This window comes from Suncus etruscus, chromosome 9 (genome assembly GCF_024139225.1).
Source record: "Suncus etruscus isolate mSunEtr1 chromosome 9, mSunEtr1.pri.cur, whole genome shotgun sequence".
NCBI classification, from domain to species: domain Eukaryota; kingdom Metazoa; phylum Chordata; class Mammalia; order Eulipotyphla; family Soricidae; genus Suncus; species Suncus etruscus.
In genome coordinates this window covers 28,267,688-28,291,004 of record NC_064856.1, presented here as the reverse complement: position 1 = coordinate 28,291,004, position 23,317 = coordinate 28,267,688, and the positions used below count along the sequence as shown (strand labels likewise).

The 23,317-nt window shown below is 47.6% G+C and overlaps 1 protein-coding gene across 2 annotated transcripts in view; it reads left to right on the top strand.

Annotated features, from left to right (window-relative positions):
- The first annotated feature begins 2,453 nt into the window (after window positions 1-2,453).
- Window positions 2,454-23,317, top strand: part of ZMYND8 (zinc finger MYND-type containing 8) — a 123,770-nt gene continuing 102,906 nt past the window's right edge. Inside the window, exons 1-3 of one of the 2 annotated variants that reach the window (XM_049780509.1) lie at window positions 2,454-2,496; window positions 3,532-3,765; window positions 12,725-12,795. In XM_049780509.1, coding sequence (XP_049636466.1) covers window positions 3,752-3,765; window positions 12,725-12,795 — 85 coding nt within the window. In that variant the 5' untranslated portion in view covers window positions 2,454-2,496; window positions 3,532-3,751. Of the gene's footprint in view, window positions 2,497-3,531; window positions 3,766-8,504; window positions 8,690-12,724; window positions 12,796-23,317 lie in introns of those variants that run through there. The other variant, XM_049780508.1, reaches the window with a different exon arrangement.

Below are 23,317 nucleotides of genomic sequence, written 5' to 3'. Positions count from 1 at the left end.
GAGGCCAAAGCCTGGAGTGCAGAGTCTGGGAGGAGGTGGGGGCGCTCTTCTTCTGTCACGCTTCCTGCAGCCCCATTCTGCACTTCCCCCCTTCTCTCCTCCCTGGGGGAATCGTGTGAGACACTTCTGAATTCGTGTTTATGAGCTCACTGCTGTCGACATCACCACGGAATTGGCTTGTTTAGGCCTGTGCTGGCTTCCCTGCTGAGTGTCTGGAGCACATTCCTCATGGTGGGGCTTTCCTGGGCACTGTTGGATGATTATTATTTGGGGAAGGAGGGTTGTGCCATTCTGGTGGTGTTGTCAAGGATCAAACCCTGGATTTGAGCATGAAAAAGCCCACCCCAGCCCTCAGAGTCTTTACCTTGGCTCTGCTGTTGTCAGTTCCTGGTTTCCACCCACACATTGACAGCTAGTGACAATCCTGATCTCTAGTCCTTGCCATCAATCCCCCAGGGTTCCAAACCACCCCCTGGTTGAGAACCACCTTTGCAAGGAACTCACAGAGCTTGCTTTAATGCAAAGCAGTTCCCTAGATAGCTTGCAGGAAGCTTGTACAGGAAGAAGAGCTAATGAATGACTGGCTAGAATGAGGTGTAATGGGGGACAGGAGCCTTGTCTTTCCCAGATCTATCACTCAGGCCATGACACTTGTTCTCAAACCTGGGGAAAAAACAACAACACACAAACCAACCCTAGAGGGTGCATTAATCCTTATTCTTGGTTTCTTTTCTCCACTGGTACTTTCTTCAGAGGCCCCAGGAAGGTACAGATTTGAGAATCTGGAGTCCACAGTGACTGAAATTTTGTCTGTCTAGTCTTGTCTCCTGTGTGACCTCGGGCAACGCACTACATCTCTCTGGCTTAGTTCCTGGTCTCACAAAGTTCAAGCTGAGTCGTGATTTGGTTGGTGCATGACCCCAGCTCTAAGCCAGCAGGAGCTGCTGGGACCACCGAGGCTGCATTCCATGCAGGGCAGGAGACGTTTTGTATCTGGTTTCCCTTTATCAGCCACATTCCACTGGCTCCGGATTGGCCCTTAGTAGGCCTGCCCCCAGCTTCCTCTTAGCCCCGTCCCCTTCAGGATTTCATCTGCCCACCATCCCTTTGTCTGCCCCCAGCTGAATTGCTGTTATCCAGATAACCTCAGACCTAACCAAATGCCAGTAACATTCTTTAGCCCAAGCCGACCTGCCAGAATAAGCAGGCAGCTTCCTGCTCTTTGCCCCAGAAAAGGTTTCCAGTGATCAGAGGGAGGGAGGGAGGGGGTGGAAATGGGGACATGGCAGCTGCTTATGCCACCAGCTCTAATCCCGGGTTAAAATCCACTATGCACTCTGTGGCCTAATTCATGCCCTCCTCAGGCCCTGACCCAGAGCTGCAGCCTGTGTGCCTATCCCCGCCTCCCAAAGCACCCACAGAAATGAGCAGTGTCCCCTGTAGCACGATGGCTGTGGGCTTCTAGCCAGAGGTGGAGGAAGAGCCCTATCTGACAGCCCCCCCCCCAGGGAAGACTCAGATCAGAGGTGTTGTCCTTCCTGCATTTTAGCTCTGTAGCCCCAAACACAACAGAAACAGCAACAACCCCCCTTTTCTGCTTCCTGTTGCCCATCTTGGCAGCAACCTCTACAGACCCCTGGCTTTTTCCTGTTTCATCAGAGATTCCCAGACAGGAAGAACTTGTATGGTGTGTGTGCGTGTGCATGTGTGTGTGTGTGTGTGTGTGTGTGTGTGTGTGTGTGTGTGTGTGGCTGGCCTTTCTTCTCTTTGTGGAACAAGGACCCTCATTTTAGGAGGCCGAGGGGAAGCCACATTTCCCTACTGCTGTTTCTGGTCTATGACTATTATCCCTGGACATATTTGAAAAACAGCCTTGAAAGAAACAAGGTGTTTATTTAGCTTGTTATTCCAGTTTGCTGCCCCCCCCCCCTCCTATTTAAAACCTTGTTAATAAAGCACCTTGTCATTTAAAAAAAAAAAAAGAAGAAAGTCAAGGAGGGGCTCTTTTTTTTCCCCTCTCTGGTTGCAACCTGGCTGACAATGGCGGTTAGAGGGGAGGAAAGAGGCCAAGCCCGAATTCTATGGCAATGGGTGGAATTATAAGCTGCTCTGCAAAACGAGTTAATATTTTACTGGAGAGCAGTGTCAAGAGATGGGGTTGGGGGGGGCCTGCCAAGTGTAGGGGTGTGTGAAATCACTGTTCATCTGCCTTAGGGGACGGAAAGAAGCCCTTCTCTTCTCTGTGGGAATAAATTTCTGCAAAGAAGCCTTCCAAAGCTCCTGGGGTTTGCCTGCCCACCGAGGGCCCCGTCCACCCCCCTCCCCTAGAACGCCAGATACAGGGGCACGCTTGTGACAGGCAGGGCTGAGCGAGCCGTGGGTGTAGGCCTGAGTAATAATGGGGGTGCTTGTTCCCTCGCCATCTTCCTTTCTCCCTCTTCATGGAAATGGCTTCTGAGCCTGAGAGGCACTGCCTGTATGCCCTGGATTCTGAAGGTCCACGCCTCCTTGGGAAGCAGAGGAGCGAGAGGGAGAGAGAGAGAGAGAGACAGCGGCTCGGCGGGCGCTCCTGGCTCTGCATCTGCCGCCGAGCTGCAGCTGGTATTTTTCCACAGGCCTTGCCTGCGCGCCGGGCCTAGCGTTTCCCAGCCGGGCGGCCGCGGGCCCGAGAGAGGGTTAACAGGCAGGAAGCTGAAGGCATCGCAGACTCCTACGGAAGTCAGATTTTTGTTTAACTGACAGGTTTAGCAGGCCTCGGCGTGGGGGAGGGCGCTGGGGAAGGGAAGTCTAGCTTCTAGGCATGTGGCCTGCTAGGAGCGCCTGGGGCTGGCCTTAGGGTAAGGACTGAGGTAGGGGGGACCCCCGCTGGGCATCCTGGCCGGGGCGCTGAGGGCCCCAGTTTGCTTTTCTTTGGAGCCCTGGCCCAAGGGGCAAGAAAAGCTCTCCCAAAGGGTCGATTTCCGGCCGGTGCCCTACGATCCCAACCCTGCTTGGAGAAGGAGAATGACTCTGCAGACTTGACCACTTGCCTCCCTCCCTTCCCTCCCCTCCCCCAGCAGCCCAGCCCTCTGCGCCCCAGCCCTGCCCCTGGGGGTGGGGTGGGGGCTTCCCCCTGGCCCGCTGGGCCTTCTTCACTTCAGCTCTGCCTGCCTTGGAGGCCTCTGCAGGCCCCTTTTCTTGGCCCCCTGGGCAGCTTCCCCTAGGGGGGCGGGGAGATAGGGATGTGTGTGCTTGGGGGGGGGGGGAACCATTCTGCTGGAGGGTTCTAGAAAAGGGCCAGCCGGCCTCCTCGCCAACGCAGCGCCCGTGGGGGCCAGGGAGGGTGAGTCCTTACAGCTCGGCCCCCTAAAAACAACTCTTGCTAGGGGCCTCCAGGCCTCAGGCTGTGTGGGGGGCAGGTCAGGGCGGCTGCACGGGTGTGCCCAAGTGGAGAGATGCAGGAAGGGGTGGGAGCAGCGCGCGTGGGGGCCCTTTCCCCAAGTTTCTGTCGCTGCAGAAGGCCTAGCTTAGCCTGTCTTTTTCTATGCACAGGATGGCTCTTGCTCACCAGAGCCTCACAAAGATAATCGCTCAGGAAGTGTTTCAGCCAATCCCGGGCGGTTTTACACTCGGATTTGCCGCGCCGGCCAATCGGGGATGAGCTTTTATTAGGCGGCCAGATCATCAAGCCGAAGTGCCAAACCCTTTTTCTGTGAGAACTAGGAGCCTGTCCTCCATGTTTTATAAGTATTGACATTACACAGTGTTAACAATGCATCCACAGAGGTAAGCTCGACTTTTTAACCATCTTTTCTCCCCCTCCCTCTGAGACATCCGAAGTGGGGGCGAGCAGAGTGAATTCTGTGTGTCTGGCGAGCCACATGCGCCCCCACAGCACTTAGGGTAACTTGGAACTGTTTAGAGAATTTTTTTTTTTTTTTGCTTTCTTGGGTCACATGGCTAAGTAGCCATTAGCCATAGCTGGATTTTTTTTTTTCTTGCAAACTGACAAGGGCCTGGAACACCTTTTCTTTCACCAGGGACAGGGTGTTTCTGGAATAGTTTGAAGCTAGATCCTGGTATGCCAAAAAAGCTTCTTTCTCTCTCTCTCTCTCTCTCTCTCTCTCTCTCTCTCTCTCTCTCTCTCTCTCTCTCTCTCTCTCTCTCTCTCTCTCTCTCTCTCCACTCTCAGCAGTCTTTCCCCCTGCACTATTGTCTTTTTCTTGTGTCACATGCTTGCTGGGGGAAGAACATGGAAGGTAAGCAAAGCAGGCTTCTCTCCAAGGAGGGCTCATAGCAAACAGCAGAGCAGGCAAGTTTTCCTGGCCAAGGAGGTTCTGGAAGGCTGGATTCAGTTCTGCCCAGAGAGGCCAAGTGTGGGGACCAGAACCCTGCCCTGAGCAGAGAGCTAGGGGCAGTGCCCAGCTCCTGGGGCCTAGGTGGGTGGCTGTGTGTCTACATGGTTTTTTCTCTTCCTACAGGGTTTCTGCACTTGAAACTACATTGTTCAGCCTTTTTTCCTGACTTCTGTTGATGCAGAGTGCGCTTCTGCAAGCCAGCCTACAGCAGCAAACGCTTCTCGAAGTGTTTTCTAGGCTTTGGAGGAAGTTTTTGGAGTAGGGATGGGGATGGGTGTATGTGTTTGTGGGGGGCAGATATTAGACAACATCCTGCAATAAATCTGTGAGGACCCCTTTGGAATACCTCAGCTTTTTATTCCTGCATGGTTTTCAATGAACTAATGTTATCTTTTCTCCTTGTTTTCAGTTTCCTTTCCCTTTTTTTTACTTTGTATCAAGCCTCTGCCCTCCTGAGGGATAGAGTGCAGAGGAAATAAAATCCTATCTGTGGCTCATGACAGCGTTTCTTCCTGAGTTGTTGGGTTGTGTTGTGGTGGTGTGTGTTTTTAATAATCCCATGTAACTTTTAAAAAAATTTCCTTTTTGATCAAGTCCCCAATCTGCCAGCCTGTTCTTTCCTCTTAACTGGAAAAATGAGACGGTTGCTTGAACATTTGTTGGGTAAGTAAAGCAATCCATTTCCTCTGTGACCATGTGAAAAAAAGAGTTTGGTGAACATTTGGGGTCTGTTCTCATGGAGGGGGGGTTTGACTGGACAGCAGTTTTGGGGCTTTTCATTAGCAGGCATCCAAAAACGAGTTTTTTTTTTTTAATAGTGTCTTGATTTTAGGAGACTGAATCCAGTTTTTCTTGATCACCTGCAGCTAGGACTGAGGATAATACTTCCTGTTTACCCTCAACCTGGGGAGAAATGTTCAGTTCCTTGTGACTTGTGTAGACCGTTAATTGGGTTTGTTTGGATGTTAGAAAGCTGGGTAGTGATGTGTTTGTGAAATGTTAACCAATTGTTTTTAGGGGCTGAGACTGGAACATTGTGAGTGAGGCAGCAAGTGCTCTCTGTGTGTGTATGGTTGTGTCTGTATATGTTTGTATGTGGTCAGTACTGAATGTTTTAGGGTTTTTACCTGTGATGGCCGAATCCTGGCTGCTCCCACACTTGGTTGGACTCAGGACTCACCGGACAACGGGATTTGGCCCTTTTCCAAACCTGACCCACACATCTGTATGCGCAAACACCTTTACTTAGGATGATTTATGCCTCACTTTTTACTGAGATGGTAAAATGAGACTCTTAGGTATTGTCACCTTCAGAAGTTCCTCTACGAAATTTTCACTACATAAATTTCCAGCCTGGAGATTCACCCAGCATGATCGCTAGCTAAATGTTGGAAATTAGGGCCCATTGCACTGTTTGGTCAACTTTGTGGGTTCAGTTGTCTTTTCTTTTAGTGCCCAGCTAACCTCTCTGTTAGCACCTTTTGGGAAAAGTCTCCCTTTAACATGGATCAGTAGCCCAAATCCTAAATGGAGAGAAGTGTGTAAGACAGGTTGGCTTCTACATGGTAAAAATGCAGCCAGTTGATGTTACATATACTTAAAACTGAGCAGCACTGTTCCCACCCCACACAAGTTCAGACACTTAGCAGCTATTTTCTTTGTTCTTATCTCCAGGCTGTAAATGGAAATTACATATTGAGGTTCTTGTGGCCTCTCTGGAAGCAATATCTAATCACAAGACTCCTGGTTTGGTGCCTTCAACGTTTGCATAATGGTGTGCTTGTTGGGCTGGAAGGAAACCTCAGGGCAAGGCATTTGTCCTTTAAAAGCTTGCATTAAAATGGCTCCCATAGGTTTGCAAAGCCAAGATCACTTTTCAGATGTGCAGCTCTGGACCCTGCTGCCCACTTCCCCCTGGCACTGTGGCCACCACCAGGCATGAGTCTGTAAAAAGTTAATTGCTTTGCAGAGTAGCCTTATTTTCCAGTTTCACTAAGGGGTAAAATAAATGCCTGCAATGCAGCAGGACTAGGTAGGGGCAGCTGGGCTGGCTGACAACTGCCCAATGGGCTCCCTTGCTCCAGCCTTTGAACCAATAGCCTTGGAGGAAAGATTACAGATTGACAAATGCAGTGGCCGGACTGTGAACAGGCCTTCTGGAAATTTCGACCATCTTTGTTCCTGTCAGGAAAAGCAGGTTTGCCAAAGCTGAAGAATCTACTCCATTCCAGTCCTAGGTTATCCTCCCACCCCTTTTAACATCAAGGTAAAATGTTCTCACTGACACATTTGTAAATTGCTGAGGGAGGCTCAGAACACTGGGCTGTTTTCTTTTTTCCTTCTGCCTCCTCAGTCCCCAAAGAGGACGCACAGCTGCAAAGGAACAGACACACACTGGGGCTTTGGATTCATGCCCCCCACCCCCAGACCCTCCAGGATAGTCACTTTCTGCTTTGGGGAATTAAAGTGGCATTCACGTGGGAGAGGAGGGGGGGCACTGCTTTTCTTAGCTGCAGAAAATGGTCAGTGTGTTCCATCTGTAACTAGGAATTAATTATATATAATCACTCAGTAAACTTTTCTACAGAGTTTTTCTAATTGCTGAGTAGGAACACGGAGCCTAGTCCAGTTACTTTTATAATTAACAGCTCAAAGATTTGAGTCCGAAAGGAAGAGACAATGGGGGCCTCTTGGATTATAAATTAGGGATGAAAACAATAGTCCCCTCCTTCCTTTCTTGTATCCCTTTTCTTTTGAAACAAAACATTCCCCCTTTTCTTTCTTTCCCAGGGAGAACAGAGTGTGTGGGGGAAACTGCTTCAGGTCTTAAATTAGTGAGGGGTGTGCTTATGTTTTTTTTTTGTTTTTCTTGTTTTTTTTTTTTTTTTTTTTTTTTTTTAAAAACTGGGTGACAGTGACCCAGAAAACACTGATGGCAGAGGTAAGCTTTGCAAAAGTCCAGCCACTTCAAATGTGCCACCTCTTTGTTTCTTTGTGCCTGCCTTTTCTTCATCTCTCCTGTATCAGAAGCCACATTTGTCAGCTGCAGAGTCCTAGATCTGGCTGGTTCTGCCTCTGGTTGACCCTGTAAAGAAAGATACATGCAAAATTGCACAGCCCAGATTGATCTGGGGGAATACACCCAGAAGCCCTTTTCTCTCTCCTCTCCAGGGCCAATCCCTGTATGCATTCACCCCACTCAGGTTGCTAGGATTGCCCTTCCCCCGCTCCTGCCAGATAAACAAGCAAGCGGGAGCCATTTCAGCTCTGCAGTGAGCTGGCCTGGCAGGCCATTCCTTCTCATCAAGATTCCCTACCTACGGGCCGGCGAGGATCCAGCAGCCCGTCCTCAGCCCTGGCAGTGCCTTGGGCACCATGCCCTCCTTTCTCCCCTGGAGCTAAAAAGCAGTCACCTTGAAACTCCCCACGCACAGCACAGCACCAGAAGAGTTGTGAGGCCAACCCTCAGCCCTGGAACAGTCAATTACATTAGCCACTAGGAGGCTATTAGTTCGGCCTCTGCAAGCTGGTTTTGCAAAACCCATTGTTAATTTTCAGGGCTCTGTTGGGGGTGGACAAAAACCTAATTTGTGAGTATCCTGTGCCTTGGCTAAGGGAATGTTTTACTGTTGTTTCTCCTCTGCAGTGGGGATTGTCTTGCCTGGATGTTAACCATCTTAGGACTGGCTGGGTATTTGGTGACCGTTTTCAGGCTTAGAAACAGCCCCTCTTGGGCGGTTTTTCCTTGGCCTCAGTCTGGGGCAGGGCCCTTGGTTGGGCCCTCCAGGTGCCTCTGGTCCTTGAAGCACTTTCCTTTCTCCTTGGCTTCTTTTGGGGATGGAAGCAGAGCTGGCTTCTGAGAGACCCTGGAGGAGGGGAATGGTGTTTTTCCCCTCCCTTCCCCAGCCTGCTCTCTTTGAACATTTGCGTCTTTGCACAGACACCTGTCTGTCTGCAGCCTGTGCTTCAGGGCACATCATTCTTAACCTTTCCACCTATCTGATTCCAGGTCTGGGGGGTGAGGGGGCTCATCTCTGTGTCTGGGTCTAGGACACTGCATCTAAAAGGGAAGGATTTTCCTCAGGAACCTGTGACTTCACAAACTCCCCCTTGTCATTGCAGACTTTTTTTTTTTAAAGCTCCTAAACAGTTGAGTGGTTGGTGTCCTTTGGTTAAGCTTCTGATACTGAGCTAGGTGGCTCTGAAACTAGCAGAGCTGCCTAGACCAGACCTACAGCTATTGAACCAACTGCTACCATTTTAGCTTCAATACAGGAATGAGGCAGTTGCCAGACGCCATTTTAAGAATCCTGCATAAATAGCTTAGCTACCGATGACTCTGCCTGTTTTAGGTGAGTGCTTCTATAAAGCTGCTCTGTAACCATTCCCTCCCTCCCAGTGTTTAAAAAAATTAATTGCAGATTTAGGGAAGCATGTTCGTTGAAATATATATATATATATATATATATTTATTTATTTTCTGGGTGTTCACTATTTTCATCTAGAAGAGGAAGCTGTGTCTTGGGGATTAAGTATTTCTTGCAGCCTGGACTAGATTTGATATTTTGAATGAAAAGTAAAAAAGCTGAAAAGAAAAGTCCTTTCGAATGATGCATGCTTCTTGAATTGCTGTGTGATGATCCTCATCTGTATAACCAGAATCTTGTGCATGCTGATTATTTATTCTAGATGGGTTTGGATATTCTTGGTTAAAAGTCAAATAGTAGTAGGGGAACTTGGAGAAAAGAAATCTCTGGGCATTGTGTAGTCAGGCATTTTCCTGTCAAAACTAGATGTTTGTTGTTTATTTTTAATTTTATTTTTTTCCTTCTCTCTTGGAAGGGTTGAGGGGATGGGATTCCTGGGAGTTCTCAGAATTAATAATCAGGAGGCTTAAAATGTCGTGGACTGGCAGCACCTCATCCGCAACTTTTAATTGTTCTTTTTCAGTGCATGAGGTTTTTCTCACGCTGGCTGGCATGGGGGGTGGGAGGGAAGAAAAATCTTTTCTTCTTTCTGGAATGGGATGCTCTGGGTTTTATTTACAGGCGCTGTGAGTGTTCTTTAATTGCCTGAAATGTATCAGTTTGTGAGATCTAGGGGCTAGGGACTTCGGGTGAGAAGTGAGAGCAGGAGGGGGGTGGAATCTTAAAATGTATAGTATAAAGTAGTTGTGGGCTATTTTCTTTAGGGACTGTTACTTGGTTTTCAGCTAATTTCACCTATTTGTGTGAGGTGGAGGCAGTCTCTCCAGAGGATTCCCCATTCTCCAAAAAAGTAATGTCAGTTTGAAACAAGGGCCGGTTTTTCCATTGTCGATTTAAATAATCTGGGGGTTTCTGGAGGCAAGCAGATAAGGAAGGAAAGATGCTTATGTTGCATAAGACTTTAATGTGTAAATGACAAGAGTTAAAAGTTCTTTTTTTTTTCCCTTCAGAAGCATTTTTTTTTTTTGGTAACCATTATTGTGGTTTGACTTTTTCTCCAAAAGACTACAGAGTTCTTAACCTAAAATGACCAAAATCGGTGGGTCATTGAGACCAGGTACAAATCTTTTCTTACCATCACTTTTGATGTAACAGTCATCGTTTCTCCCCCCCCCCCAGTAATATATTAGTACTTAACCCTAAACCAAAAGAAAGGGAAAAAAAAAGCTTGAGATTAGTGGTGTAGTAAAAAGGAAGTCCCTTTAGATGTGGTGTTCAGAATGACTAATTTTGCATTCTGGTCTTTGCTTTTTGTAAATGAAGTCCTCCCCCCTTTTTATGCAGACTGCAATTTCCTTGAGTTAGATACAAGTGTGTATATATGCGCATTCATGAGTTTCCTTTGAGAGACTGGTTTGTTGATCTGTGAAAGGTGGTTTTCTGAAATTGTGCTTGAAATCCTTGGCTAAAGCTGGGGTATTATTGCTAAAGTTAGGTGATTATGGTGGCCACTTGTAATACTTGGAAAGATAAAACAGTTTAAACCCCCCCCCCCCCAACCCGCCACTGCCCTTTCCTGCTCCAAAATTGATGATCTTAAACTTAGCAGCAAATAGTCACAAGAGAACTAACTAGTTTGCATTTTCTTTTTTTTTTTTTTGGTTTTTGGGCCACACCCGGTGACGCTCAGGGGTTACTCCTGGCTATGCGCTCAGAAGTCGCTCCTGGCTTGGGGGACCATATGGGACGCCGGGGGATCGAACCTCGGTCCGTCTCCTAGGCTAGCACAGGTAAGGCAGGCACCTTACCTCCAGCGCCACCGCCCGGCCCCTAGTTTGCATTTTCTTAGCTTCTCAGCTACATTCCTGTCTGCTGTATTCAGCTCCTCAAGGCTGTTACAAGCCAAATAATTGCGATGAAGGCAGCTTTCCTTCATGGTCAATCCACCTTTGAATGTTTTCATCACTGCAGAAATCCTTCCAGTGGGATTTGGGGGGGCTCTTATGCATAATTGATCTTTCATTATCCCACACTTGGGTTGGCTCCCAGATTAGCATTTTCTCCATCACTCGAAATATTTGTTTCAAGAAGTTGGGGGGATTTCTTGTGCTAGTGAGGGAAATAGAATTTCCTGTTGCTAGAAAGATCAAGGCTACAGTTGGTTTCAAGTTCACTCATCTTTGAGGGGGTCTGTGGGGCTTTTGTGAAAATTGACTTCCAATCACCCCCAGCAAAAGCCATCAACAGCATATCCATTTGGACACGCTGCGAGCAGATAGAGCGTGTACCACAGTTGGGAATATTTTGCCTCTTAAGTTGGAGTGAAAAGTATTAGTGCTAATATCACCTTCAACAAATCACCGTTGTATTATTGCATGTTAGCGACATGTTTCAATTTAACAGGTTGCTTTCCTCTGATGAAAACCATTTGTGACATATTTTCTTTGGTGATTTGTGTCACCAGCTTTCTCTACAGATGCAGTGTAAATGAAATTGTTAGTCGGGTTCAGTATCAGAGCTGAGTGTGTTAATATTCTATTGAAAACCAAACTACCTTTCACCTCTGTTGGGACTAGTTAAATTTGAGATCTCCATGTTTTTGTCATTTAATTCTGAGCTATAATCTCTATCCTCCCATTTTTAACCTCTGACCTCACCAAAGGAGCCTTTTTGGACTCATCTTTTGTCGTGTCATGAAACCACAGAACACGGGGGCATATATTCTAATCCTTCCATGCTGTCCTGGCCTTGAGTCTTTAAAATGGAAAATTTCAGTCTTATTTATGGGTGATGTACACATTTCTTCTCGTGGAACCCCCATCTCCACCCATCCACTCACACCCTAACCCTCTACCCCACCCCCTCCCAGTGTAATTGCATCTAGAGTCACTGTTTAAAATTCTTAGCCATTTTGTCAATTTGGATGTTTGGAAAGTTCCAGCACCTCTTCAAAGGTTCTGCAGCTCCAAAGGCAGAACTTCACTGGCTTGGCTAGGCTCAGGGAGGGCATTTGTGTTGGAAGGGGGTGTGGGTTGGTGGGGAGGAGATGAACTACTCCTGTTTTCTCACCCTGAGTTCCAGCAGAAAGAGGGAGAACAGATTCATTCTGGTGGCTCATCCTCAGCAGAGAGACCCCCCCCCCTTCTTGGTTTCTCTACCCCAACCCCCTACTCTCAGCCAGTCATTTAAGTAATCCTTCCTCATTCCATTTTGGGGGTGGGGGATCATTAGTCACAGCTAGGGAGTGCTGAATGCTTTCTCTGAACCAGGACTGCAGAGGGGGCATGTCTAGGGGGTTGGGGTGGAGAACTCCATCCTGATTTTCGGTTGTTTGAAAACAAATTTTTTTTTTTTTTGAGAGCAGGCCTTTTGTTCCTAGCCTGGACACAGTTTCCTACGTTGTAAGTGAAACTATATTTGTAAGTTAAGACCTATAGGTATTTTTTTTTTTTTTTTATATCCTGGCTATTGTACCAGGGAGGTCTTAGGACAGTTCTGTCTTCCAGAATTCAGAGCCCCCACCTTCCCTACCCCCAACCCTAGGCACCCCGCACCCACTTCTAACCTGGTGGCCTTTGAACTGGGGGTTGACAAAGAGAAACTTGTTTACTTGGGAGGCTCAGCTCTCCTTGGTCCAGGTAATTGTGTGTTTAAAAAAAAAACAACTTTATCTTACATTTCCTCAATAGCATTAACAACTGGAATAATAATTTGACTTAAAACAAGAACAAACCTAGTGTTTAAAAAACAAACAACAACAACAACTTGAGGCTTGAGGGCCCCCACTTTAAACATTGGGCTTGAAATCCAGCCTGAGCTTCTCCCCCCAACCTGCTCTTGTCTAAGGAAAGGGGGAGCGGGCTTGTCTTAAAGGTGGGTTTCTTGTTAGGACTCTTCTACTCCCGCCCCCACTCCCAGCTCTCATCTCCCTAAACATAACCATGGTTTGCTCTGTTTCAGCTTGGCTGAAGAGGAAATAAAAACAGAACAGGAGGTGGGAGAGGGCATGGATATCTCCACTCGTTCCAAAGGTGAGTAAAAATCTTTTTTTTTTTTTTCTGTTGCTGAGCAGTGGAGGAGATGGCAATCTCTTGCTCTTGGAGTGTGGCTCTGGGATGTTGTGAGGGTCCCTCGGGCCCCTTCCACTGAGGCAGCCCCCTGGTATTTAGGCTCATTTATCAGCATCTTCTCCCATTGTTTAGTTCTGGTGACTCTGTTTGGGGTGCAGCTCTGGCTCGGTTTGGGGGGGCCTTGGCATGTGGACGATTTTGTGTGTGTGCATACGTGTGTGTGTGTGTGTGTGTGTGTGTGTGTGTGTGTGTGTGTGTACTTTGATGATTGGGGACTTAGAATGTAAGTACACCATATTCTCCCACAGCAGCCCGAAGATGGCTTGCCTGATTCCTGATTTTAACACGAGGTTCCGTTTGGAATGACAAAAAAGGGATCCAGGGGTCCACTGGATTGAAAAAACAGTGGCCTTGGTTAGCTTGGAAAAAGAATATTGGCACCAGTGCTTGCACCAAGGACAAACTTATCGCAAGTCAGGAGTAGATGCTGCTTTGCGTGTGTTCAGAGTTTGTGTCAGACAACTTGGGGTCTTCTGAGTAGGCGGTTGTTCTGCGTGTGGGATTTTGATGAGGCTTAGGGTGTTTTTCCAAATGAGCTGCCTGCGTGTATTTCATAACCATCCATCATCCTCCCGTTCACTGGTTGAGTTTATTTGTGCTGTGTGTGTCTTCCTGGTCCAGTGCACAGCCTGGCATGAGGCTGAGGGAAGGCAGGAAGGGCTGGAGAAGAGACCAGGACAGACTGCTGGGGCGTGGATGCTACCAAGCCAGTGTTCTGTATGGCTTTGAAGCAGTGAGGTTGGCTGTCATTTCAGATCTATAGGGGCATGAATGACAGTGGGTGCCCTGGACATGGGGTGACTATATTTGGGGCCTGATCTGATCCCTGGGAACTAGCCATACTCCGGAGAATGGGAGACCTTTGTCCTGTTGGTCTGTTTGTAAAATAGGGCTCAGGTGTCGATGTTGAGCACACACTGCCTCAGTCAGTGGGCCTCTTGTGAGTGGGATCCTGTAAGGAGGAGGAGGTAGTGCAGTGGGGAGACCTCCCCCTCCTCCTGCCAGGTGGCACAGTGGGATGTTACACAGCTCTGCTTCCTTGGGCATGGGGCCAGATTGCTATCAAAGCCCAGAGCCAGGCATCACTCTTGGGCTGCAGGCCCTCACCATACCTCACTTTGGAATGGAATGGAGAGTCCTTTCTTTTCCTTCAGACACTGGATGCTCGTAGGTCTAGGTGATCTGTGCTGCCCAGACAAGAATACTCAGGGGACTTGACTTTTCTCTCTTTGTCCCTACGCTGACTCTGCTCCAGCAGAGGTGGCATTGTCTCTCGTTTCCTGAGGCCTTTGGTGCTGGAGCCCGTGAGCCACCTTAGTTCCCCATGGATATTCTCTTCTCCATGCAAGGCTTCTCCCCACCCTCCTTCCTTTGCTGAATCTCAGGTGGTACCTTCAGTGCTTTACAGTGTTGTTTTCTGTATCATGAGGAACGGAATCCAGGGCCCACACATGTGGCCAATTGAGCCACGTTCTCAATTTCTGGCATCTTCCTGGAGTGGCCTGTGCTAGCCTGACGAGTCCACAAGCTCAACTTGTTATTCTCTATGATACTAAAAAAGCAAATGCCTCACTTTGTGATTTGTTTTCGGACCACAAGCAGTAGTGCTCTGGACTCCTGGCTCTGTGCTTGCTAATTGCTCCTGGCCATATTGGGGGAACTGTATGTTTTTCTTGGTGATCAGACTCAGGCCTCCTGCATGTGAAGCCTGTGTTCCAGCCTATTGAGCATCTCTCTGATCTTTCCTCATTTGATTGTCTATTTTTAGACTTGGCCTCAGTGTTTTTGTTGCTCAAATTCTCCTTTCGTTCATTAGGAGCATTTTTTGATGGCTTCTTCACATACTTCTGGCATAGGTGATGGAGGGTAGAGGATGAAGCTATTTTTTTTTTTTTTTAACGTTGAGCCACTTTGAGAGGCTGTAGGTTCAGTTTAGTGAGAGAGCATTTGCCTCATATGTGCAAGGTTCTGGGCTTAGTTCCCAGTCCCCCCAGTGATGTCTCTGTGATGTTGAGGCTCATATGTTGCATCTTGTGCATCAGCCCTGCCCTGCAGTTACTTTTTCCCAGGAGAGCATAAGGCTCTTGGACGGCAAATGAACTAGAAACCTTGATCTAAGTGCTGGGTATGCTTATGGCTACCAGTTTCTCCTCACCAGGGTCTGATGAGATTTGAGTTCACCACCTGGTCTCGAAATATTTAATTTTGGTGTATGGGTGCCATACCAGACAGTGTTCAGGGCTTATCTTACTCCTTTCTGCTCTATGGGGATCATACCCTGATCAGCTGTGCAAAGCAAGAGCCCTGCCTGTTGTACTATTGCTCCAAGCCCTAGTCTCCAGTTCTAAGTTGACACTGCACAGACCATTAGTGCCATCTCCCTATCTACTCCTCTACTCCATAGGGGGAAAACGGGTTCTCAGTGGCTGCCATTTCTTTACTGTTTGGGACTATATTTTTGTTTGTTTGTTTGTTTTGAAGCCTCTCCAGATTGCCCTTAGACTACACCTATATACTTGAGTGTCTCTCCCAGAGTTTTTTTTTTTTTTTTTGGTCACACCTGGCAGTGCTCAGGAGCTACTCCTGGCTCTGTGTTCAGAAATTGCTCCTGGCAGGCACGGGGACCATATGGGGATGCCGGGATTCAAACCACCGTCCTGCATGGAAGGCAAACACCTTACCTCCATACTATCTCACTGGAGATTTTTTTTTTTTGGTTTTTGGGCCACACCTGGTGACGCTCAGGGGTTACTCCTGGCTATGAGCTTAGAAATCGCACCTGGCTTGGGGGACCATAAGGGACGCCGGGGGATCGAACCTAGGTCCGTCCTAGGCTAGGCAAGGCAGGCACCTTACCTCTAGCGCCACCACGCCGGCCCCAGAGATTTTAATCCAACCCCTTTGAGCTACGAATGGCCCCTGAAAGTACATTTTTATTTATTTTAAAATTTATTTTATTTTACTTTTATCGATTTTCAGGTTATACCTCTCATTGTTCAGGGGTTACTCCAGGTTTTGTTCTCAGGGGTCATTCCTGGTTGTCTTGGGGGATCATCTGGGGTGTCAGTCACATGCAATGCAAATGATCTACCCCATGTACTATCACTCCAGCCCCCTGGAGTAAAATACTAATACTATCTCCAGTGTCCTAACTAGATGAACTTTGCTACACATGTGGGACTACAACCCTGGTGAAGATAACTGACAGTGGCATTCAGAACGACCCAGATCCCTTATAAGGTTCTTCCTAGCCCTGGATTTATGCAACTTATTAATATTATTTTTTTGTTTGTTTTTGGGCCACAGCTGGCTGTGCTCAGGGGTTACTCCTGGCAGACTCTGGGGACCATATAAGATGCTGGGGATCGAACTGGGTCTGCTCTGTGCAAGGCAAATACCCCATCTGCTCTGCTCTCGCTCTGATCCTTATTACCATAATTATTTGGATATTGGGTCATACTCCTGACGGTGCTTGTGGGATTGTATGTGATGTTGGGACTCAAATCCTGGTTGGCCTTATGCAACTGCTGTGCCATGGCTTCGACTTACGCAAGTCACTTATTGGATGGTTTCCCTGCTAGAAAGTGATTCCAGTGTTGTTTCTCAGCCCTTTTTCCAACCTCAGTTCCTTCTTGTGACACTTCTGCCCTACCTTTTGGTGCCTACACTTGGCTGACCCCTCACCCAAATTTACTTGTTTTTTTGCTGTGGTCCCCAATATTATGGGGCATAGGGCCCCATATTTGATGGCATAGAGAGTTGACTGGACTCATGTTTTTTTTTTGCATCTTGCCCTGTGTTGTCTGTCTGACTCAGTTTCTCCTTGTATGAGTGGCAGAAGAGATGGAGGGTAATGGTGTAAATTAGGTTTTTCAAGACTCTTGGAAACAGGGCAGGCAGTGGGAACCAGGATGCGGAATGGGGAACACCCTTTTAATAGGTGCCTCTGACCAGGTGCTCCCTGGTCTCTGTGCACTGTGGGTGTTGCCAAGGGCTGTGCTAATTCCCAAAGCAGCAAGCTCAGATCAGGGCTAGACGGCATCCAGTCAGTAGTTTTTTGTTTTTTTTTGGGGGTGGGGGAGACACACATGGTAGTAGTCAGAGCTTACTCCTGGCACAGTGCTCAGAGATCACTCCTGGTAGTGTTGGGGACTATATGGGGTACTAGGGATTGAGCCCAGGATGGTTGTGTACAAGGCAAGTGCCTTAACTACTCTGCTATTCCCGAGCACCCTACAGGCTCTGGGGACCATATGGATGCCAGGTATGGAACCTGGGTTGGCCACATGCAAGGCAATGCCCATCTCATTGTGCCATCACTCCACCCTCCCCCATGTCTTCTTTGTTTGGAACTGAGTGACCTGCTGGGTCAGTGAGCAGAACCTTGGCTGCCTCTAGCCCTCTGTAAGGTCGCATCCTGAAGCTTGGAACTGGCAGTTAAACTTTTAGACCTGGTGCTCAGCGCCTGTCATCTGGGCTTTATATACCAGCCACACCCTTTTTGCTGCTGTTCTGGAGTTTGAGAATTCAGGGCTGTTACTAATCCCTTTCTGGTTTGGGTGGTTGGATTAGGAATCAGTGAAGTGAGCGCTGAGTGCCTTGAGAAGGAAGGAGGCACTGGAACATCATCAGTGGGTTTCCGGGGCGGACAGGAAGGCCCTGGCAGCTGGTGTGGGGCCTCCTTAGGAGGCAGAAGGCAGAGCTCAGCTGTCATGTGTCTGCCAGTTGTCAGAGCAGGGCTGGTATCTGGACACTGTCCCCAGGGCCAAAAGATCTTCCTGTAATGTAGCTGAGGTGCCCCCTTCAGAACCCTGTGCCCTGTTAAACAGACCCTTCACTGTGCCATGTTTGGGAAATGTAGATCTGAGAGAGGAATTGGCTCACAATCCTTTAACTCTGTCCCTCCCTCTAGTCCATGCGACCTTCTGGGTTCTCTGACTAAACTGTAATTTGTCCAACCACTTCCCATTGACATGTGTCCTCTCTTTCTATCTGGAGCGATTCCCGGTTGTGCACGCCATTATGCCCACTTGGCATTTAGGGAGCACTTTAGTTCTCTGGAGACGCGCCTTAGAGATGTCAGGTTGACATTTGTGTCTGTGGGTAATGATCTGCTGAGAGTTGTTCAGACATAAATCGAGAGCACTGTCTAATGGCAGGTGTATTTGCCTAGCTGTTTTTTTCCTGGTATTTTAGGTGCCGGGGATCAGGGGCAGATGAATCATTGGGTTTTCATACTGAAGTTAGGCTCTCGTGACGGTGATGTTCCCATTGTACAGTTGAGATTGAGGCTTGCCTACATGTTTTTGTCTTTGATTGATTGATTATTTTTCCAGACAAGTCTGAGTGGGGCACCAGGGACCATATGGGGGAGTCAGGGATGTACAAGGCAAGTGTCCTACCTAGTATACTATTGTTCCAGCTCCCTTTCCTTGTCTTTGGCTTTAAGCACGTCAGAACCTCTAGCCAAGGTTGTAGTTTGGTTCTATATGGTATCAGTAGAGCAACTAGTGTAACTGTGTGTGCGTGCGACACGTGTGCTTTTCACAGGAGAGAGGTTGCATTGAAGGGGAGAGACCCCCATCTGATTGCTGATCCCAGGGATAGAACTCACTCTGTTGCTGGGCACCCATGTGTGTGCCCCTCTCCTAATACCCTTGCATTGTCCCTACTTCCTCCAATGTGGGTCAGGGATGTGACTCAACGGTAGAACTTTGTCTCTGGCTCTTGATGCTCTGGCTTCATTTCCTTTGTTGTCCACAAAAGGAAAATTTAAATGTGTGACATTAAAATGTGTGTCAACAGTACCAGAGATAATGCAAGGGTTAAGGTGCTTGCCTTGCATCCCCAGGACCCAAGTTCAAACATTCAAATAACATCATAACCCGAGCATCACTACTTCTGAGAATAGAGCCAGAGCACCATCAGGGTGTAACTCTCCCACCCAAACTCTCCCTAAAAGGGGATAAGATCTATGCAGATCATTTCTCAACATGTACAACCCCCTTCGGAACATCACGGGTGAGACGTGGCTAAGGGTTGTTCTTTTGCATTCTCTCTGTGGGGCTGGGTTTCGGCCTTCTCAAGGCCGGGTTTTGGCCACTCAAGGCATGAGTCAGAGCAGAGTCCTCCCAAGACCAGAGATTTTTAGTCGGAAGCACCCATGGACTTGTCTAGATCATGTCTCTATACAAAAGCGCCCCTGTTTGTGCTGCCAGCATCCTGGTCCTGCCATGTGTGCATTTTGCAGTGATGAGGGTGGGGTGCGGGTGTCTGGCTGCCAGAGCTGAGACCGGTTTTTAAAAATGACTGTTGTAATGTCACCCACATTAGAGAAGGAGTGACTTGGAAACCAGGCACAGATGCAGCGGAAGCCTGAGATATTAAAGTGTTGAACAGTATCTTTTCTTACTGAGAGCTGCCCGGGTATGGCTGTGTTTTCAGAGACAGGATGCAGGAGAATATACAATTATAGCAATTTGCTAACCAGCCCCAGACCTTAATTAGTACAGAATCCTCAAGCTCACTGTTGTATGTAAATTAAGACTTACACAAAGGAATTGTTTATGAGGATGGCTCTGAGATAGAGACCTTCTGTCTTTTATTTCAAGGAAACTCTTTAAGAAAATATATCTGTAAACACTTAAATCATAACTTGATTCAGAAGTACTGAGTTCTTTTTAAAAGAAAAAAAAGAGCATCAGTATTTTTAACTCTTATTTTGGCATTTTTACATCTCCTGCCAGCTCCTAAAGAACTATTCATGTTATGTGCAGTTAGAATTTATTTGTGAATTAGATAAACCACCAGATTGTTCTTCTCCCAGCAAGGTCTAAAATGTCCTGGAACATGGAATATGCCAGATCAGGTCTTGGTAAATGAGAAATGAGAAAGGGCTCCTGGCTCTCTAGTATTTTCTGGGCCTCTGTTCTTGGATTCCTGGAATCCTTTGGGCTGTTTCTGTCTCTTAGCTTTGTGGGAAGTCCTGGGCAGGCCTGGCTTTGCCGCCATGGCACTGCCTGTTTTTCTTCATCTCTCAGCACCCATTTTCAGCATTTGCTTTGTTGCGGATGAATCTCTTCTCCATTTTCTCTTCCATGTGAACAGTATGGGATGAACAAAGCCTGAACAGGCCATCCAGGAAGGTCTCTTCTTATTTCTTCAGTGTAACTGTCACTTTTGATTCAGGATCCTGCTGGGCGGTGCTCAAGGCCTGTTAGTTGGCGGGGGTTGTCACTCCTGTGGGTACTCTGGCACCCTTGACTGTTGTGGAATGGGGGAAATTTGGGTATTCATGGTTGGATGAACGTTTGTTTTTTTGTTTGTTTGTTTTTGGTTTCTGGGCCACACCCATTGGTGCTCAGGGGTTACTCCTTGCTCTGCACTTAGAAATCACTCCTCACAGGCACAGGATGCCGGGATTCGAATCACTGTCTGTCCTGGGTCATTGCATGCAAGGCAAATGCTTTACCTCTGTGGTATCTCTCTGGCCTCCTGGGGTGAGAGTCTTGTTACCTTCAGCCCTTCTCCCCCAGGCTTACTCCACTTGTTCTAGTTTTTTTGTTGTTTGGTTTGGTTTTGGGTCACACCCTGCATCACTCGGGTTACTACTGACTGGCTCCATGCTCAGAAATTGCTCCTTGCAGGTTTGGAATGCCAAGGATTGAAAATGGGTTGGCCACATGCAAGGAAAATCCACTACCTGCTGTGCTATGGCTCCGATCCCTCAGGTATCATTATTACTTGGTGAGTTGGTGAACCATATGGGATTCTGGGGATTGAACCCAAGTCTGTCAAATGCAAGGCAAATACTATTTGTACCTGGTATAGTATCTCTGGCCACGAGATCCAGCATTTTATAGAAACACCTCCACTCCAACTTATCTGCTCCCCACTTTTTCTTTCTTTTGGCCATGCCTAGCAGAGCTCTGGGATTGCTCCTGGTAGTGCTTTTAGGATCATGTGCCGGAAATGTCAAAATGCAGGTCAAGCCTCTTAGTCCCTGTGCTCTTTCCAGCCTAAATTACCCCCACCTTTAAACATTTTTTAAGAAAGTATTTTTAGGGCCGGAGAGATAGCATGGAGGTAAAGCGTTTGCCTTTCATGCAGGAGGTCATCGGTTCGAATCCCGGCGTCCCATATGGTCCCCCGTGCCTGCCAGGAGCAATTTCTGAGCATGGAGCCAGGAATAACCCCTGAGCACTGCCGGGTGTGACCCAAAAACCACAAAAAAAAAAAAAAAAAAAAAAAAAAAAAAAAGAAAGTATTTTTAGGAGCTGGAGTGATGGTGCAGCGGTAGGGCTTGCACATGGCTGACCCAGGACAGACCGCAGTTTGATCCCCTGGCATCCTATATGGTCCCCCAAGCCAGGAGTGGTTTCTAAGCTCATAGACAGAAGTAACCCCTGAGCATCATGGGGTGTGGTCCAGAAATCCCCCCCCCCCAAAAAAAAAGTACTTTTAGGGCTGGAGAGATAGCACAGTGGTAAGGCATTTGCCTTGCATATGGCTGACCTGGGAGAAAGCCGGTTTGATTTCCAGCATCTCATGGTCCCCTGAGCCCACCAGGAGTGATTTCTAAGTGCATAGCCAGGAATAATCTGAGCACTGCCAGGTGTGAACCAAAAGCCAATAAATAAATAAATTAATAAAAAAAAAGTATTTTTAAATTTCCTGTTCTGTGCTCAGCTGTGTTTCAGGGGTACTCTTAGCTCTGCTCAAGGATTATTCCTGGACATAAACCGCGATTAGCAGCATGAAAGGCAAGTGTCTTAAACCCTGTACTCTTTCTTGCCCTTGAATCTGACTTTATTAAGATTTCACATTGGGGGCCCGGAGAGATAGCACAGCGGTGTTTGCCTTGCAAGCAGCCGATCCAGGACCAAAGGTGGTTGGTTCAAATCCCGGTGTCCCATATGGTCCTCCGTGCCTGCCAGGAGCTATTTCTGAGCAGACAGCCAGGAGTAACCCCTGAGCACTGCCGGGTGTGACCCAAAAAACCAAAAAAAAAAAAAAAAAAAAGATTTCACATTGGGGGGCCGGAGAGATAGCATGGAGGTAGGGCATTTGCCTTACATGCAGAAGTACTGTGGTTTGAATTCCGGCATCCCATATGGTCCCTCGAGCCTGCCAGGAGCGATTTCTGAGCATAGAGCCAGGAGTAACTCTGAGCGTTTCTGGGTGTGACCCAGTAACAAACAAACAAACAAACAAACAAAAGATTTCACATTGTTATTTTTTTGGGGGGCATACCCAGAGGTGCTAAAGGCTTACTCCTGACTGATTCAAGGGACCATATAGAGTGCTGGGATTGAACCTGGATTAATGTGCAAGGCAAGAACCTAACCTGCTGTACTGTCACTCTGGCTTTCACATTGTGTTTTTTTGTTTTGTTTTCCCCTGGTACACACTGGTGATGCTAAAGGTTTAGGCTTCACTTTGTGTTCAGGGATTACTCTTGGCAAGATTCAGGGTACCGTGGTTTTGGAGAAACATATTTGTAACTTAAACCTAGGTCTACTGTGCTAGTGGATCTGTACTTTCTCTTTGGCCCTTCAGTGTTTTTACTTTTTTTTTTTTTTTTGGTTTTTGGTTTTTGGGCCACACCCGGTGACGCTCAGGAGTTACTCCTGGCTATGCGCTCAGAAGTTGCTCCTGGCTTCTTGGGGGACCATATGGGACGCTGGGGGATCGAACCGCGGTCCGTCCTAGGCTAGTGCAGGCAAGGCAGGCACCTTACCTCCAGCGCCACCGCCCGGCCCCTACTTTTTTTTTTTTTTTTTTTTTAAACATATGTCCGGGGTCAGAGAGATATCATGGAGGTAGGCCATTTGTCTTCCATGCAGAAGGACTGTTGTTCGAATCCTGGCATCCCATATGGTCCCCTGAGCCTGCCAGGAGCGATTTCTGAGCATAGAGCCAGGAGTAACCCCTGAGTGTGACCCAAAAACAAAAAAAACCACATGCCCACAATTGTGCAACCTTCACCATTGATTTTTGATGGTTTCATCACCTTAAGAAGAAATGCCAGATAGGTACTTTTTGTGTTTCTTTCCCTCTACAAAAAAAGTTGTAGTTTTTCCCATAACTACTTGTGGCTAGATCTGCTTATTTTGAACCTAACATATGGAACCTTCCAGAATGTCAGCTTTTGTATCTGCTCCTAACTTTTGGAGTTTTGCTTTCTGGGCTCCTCCCTGTTCTAGAGCCTGGGTTCGTACTTCCTGTTTATGGCCAAACATGTTTGGCCTCAAAGGACATTTGTGTCATGGCAATGCCAGGTTCAGTCCCCTTCTCCGTGGAGGCACATTTTGGGAGATGATCCTGTGGGCTGTTCTGAATAATTAATGGCAGCGTTTGTGTGGTTGCTCCTTATTATTTCTCTTCGTTATGAGAGTGGAATTGTGGGACCCAATGATGAGGC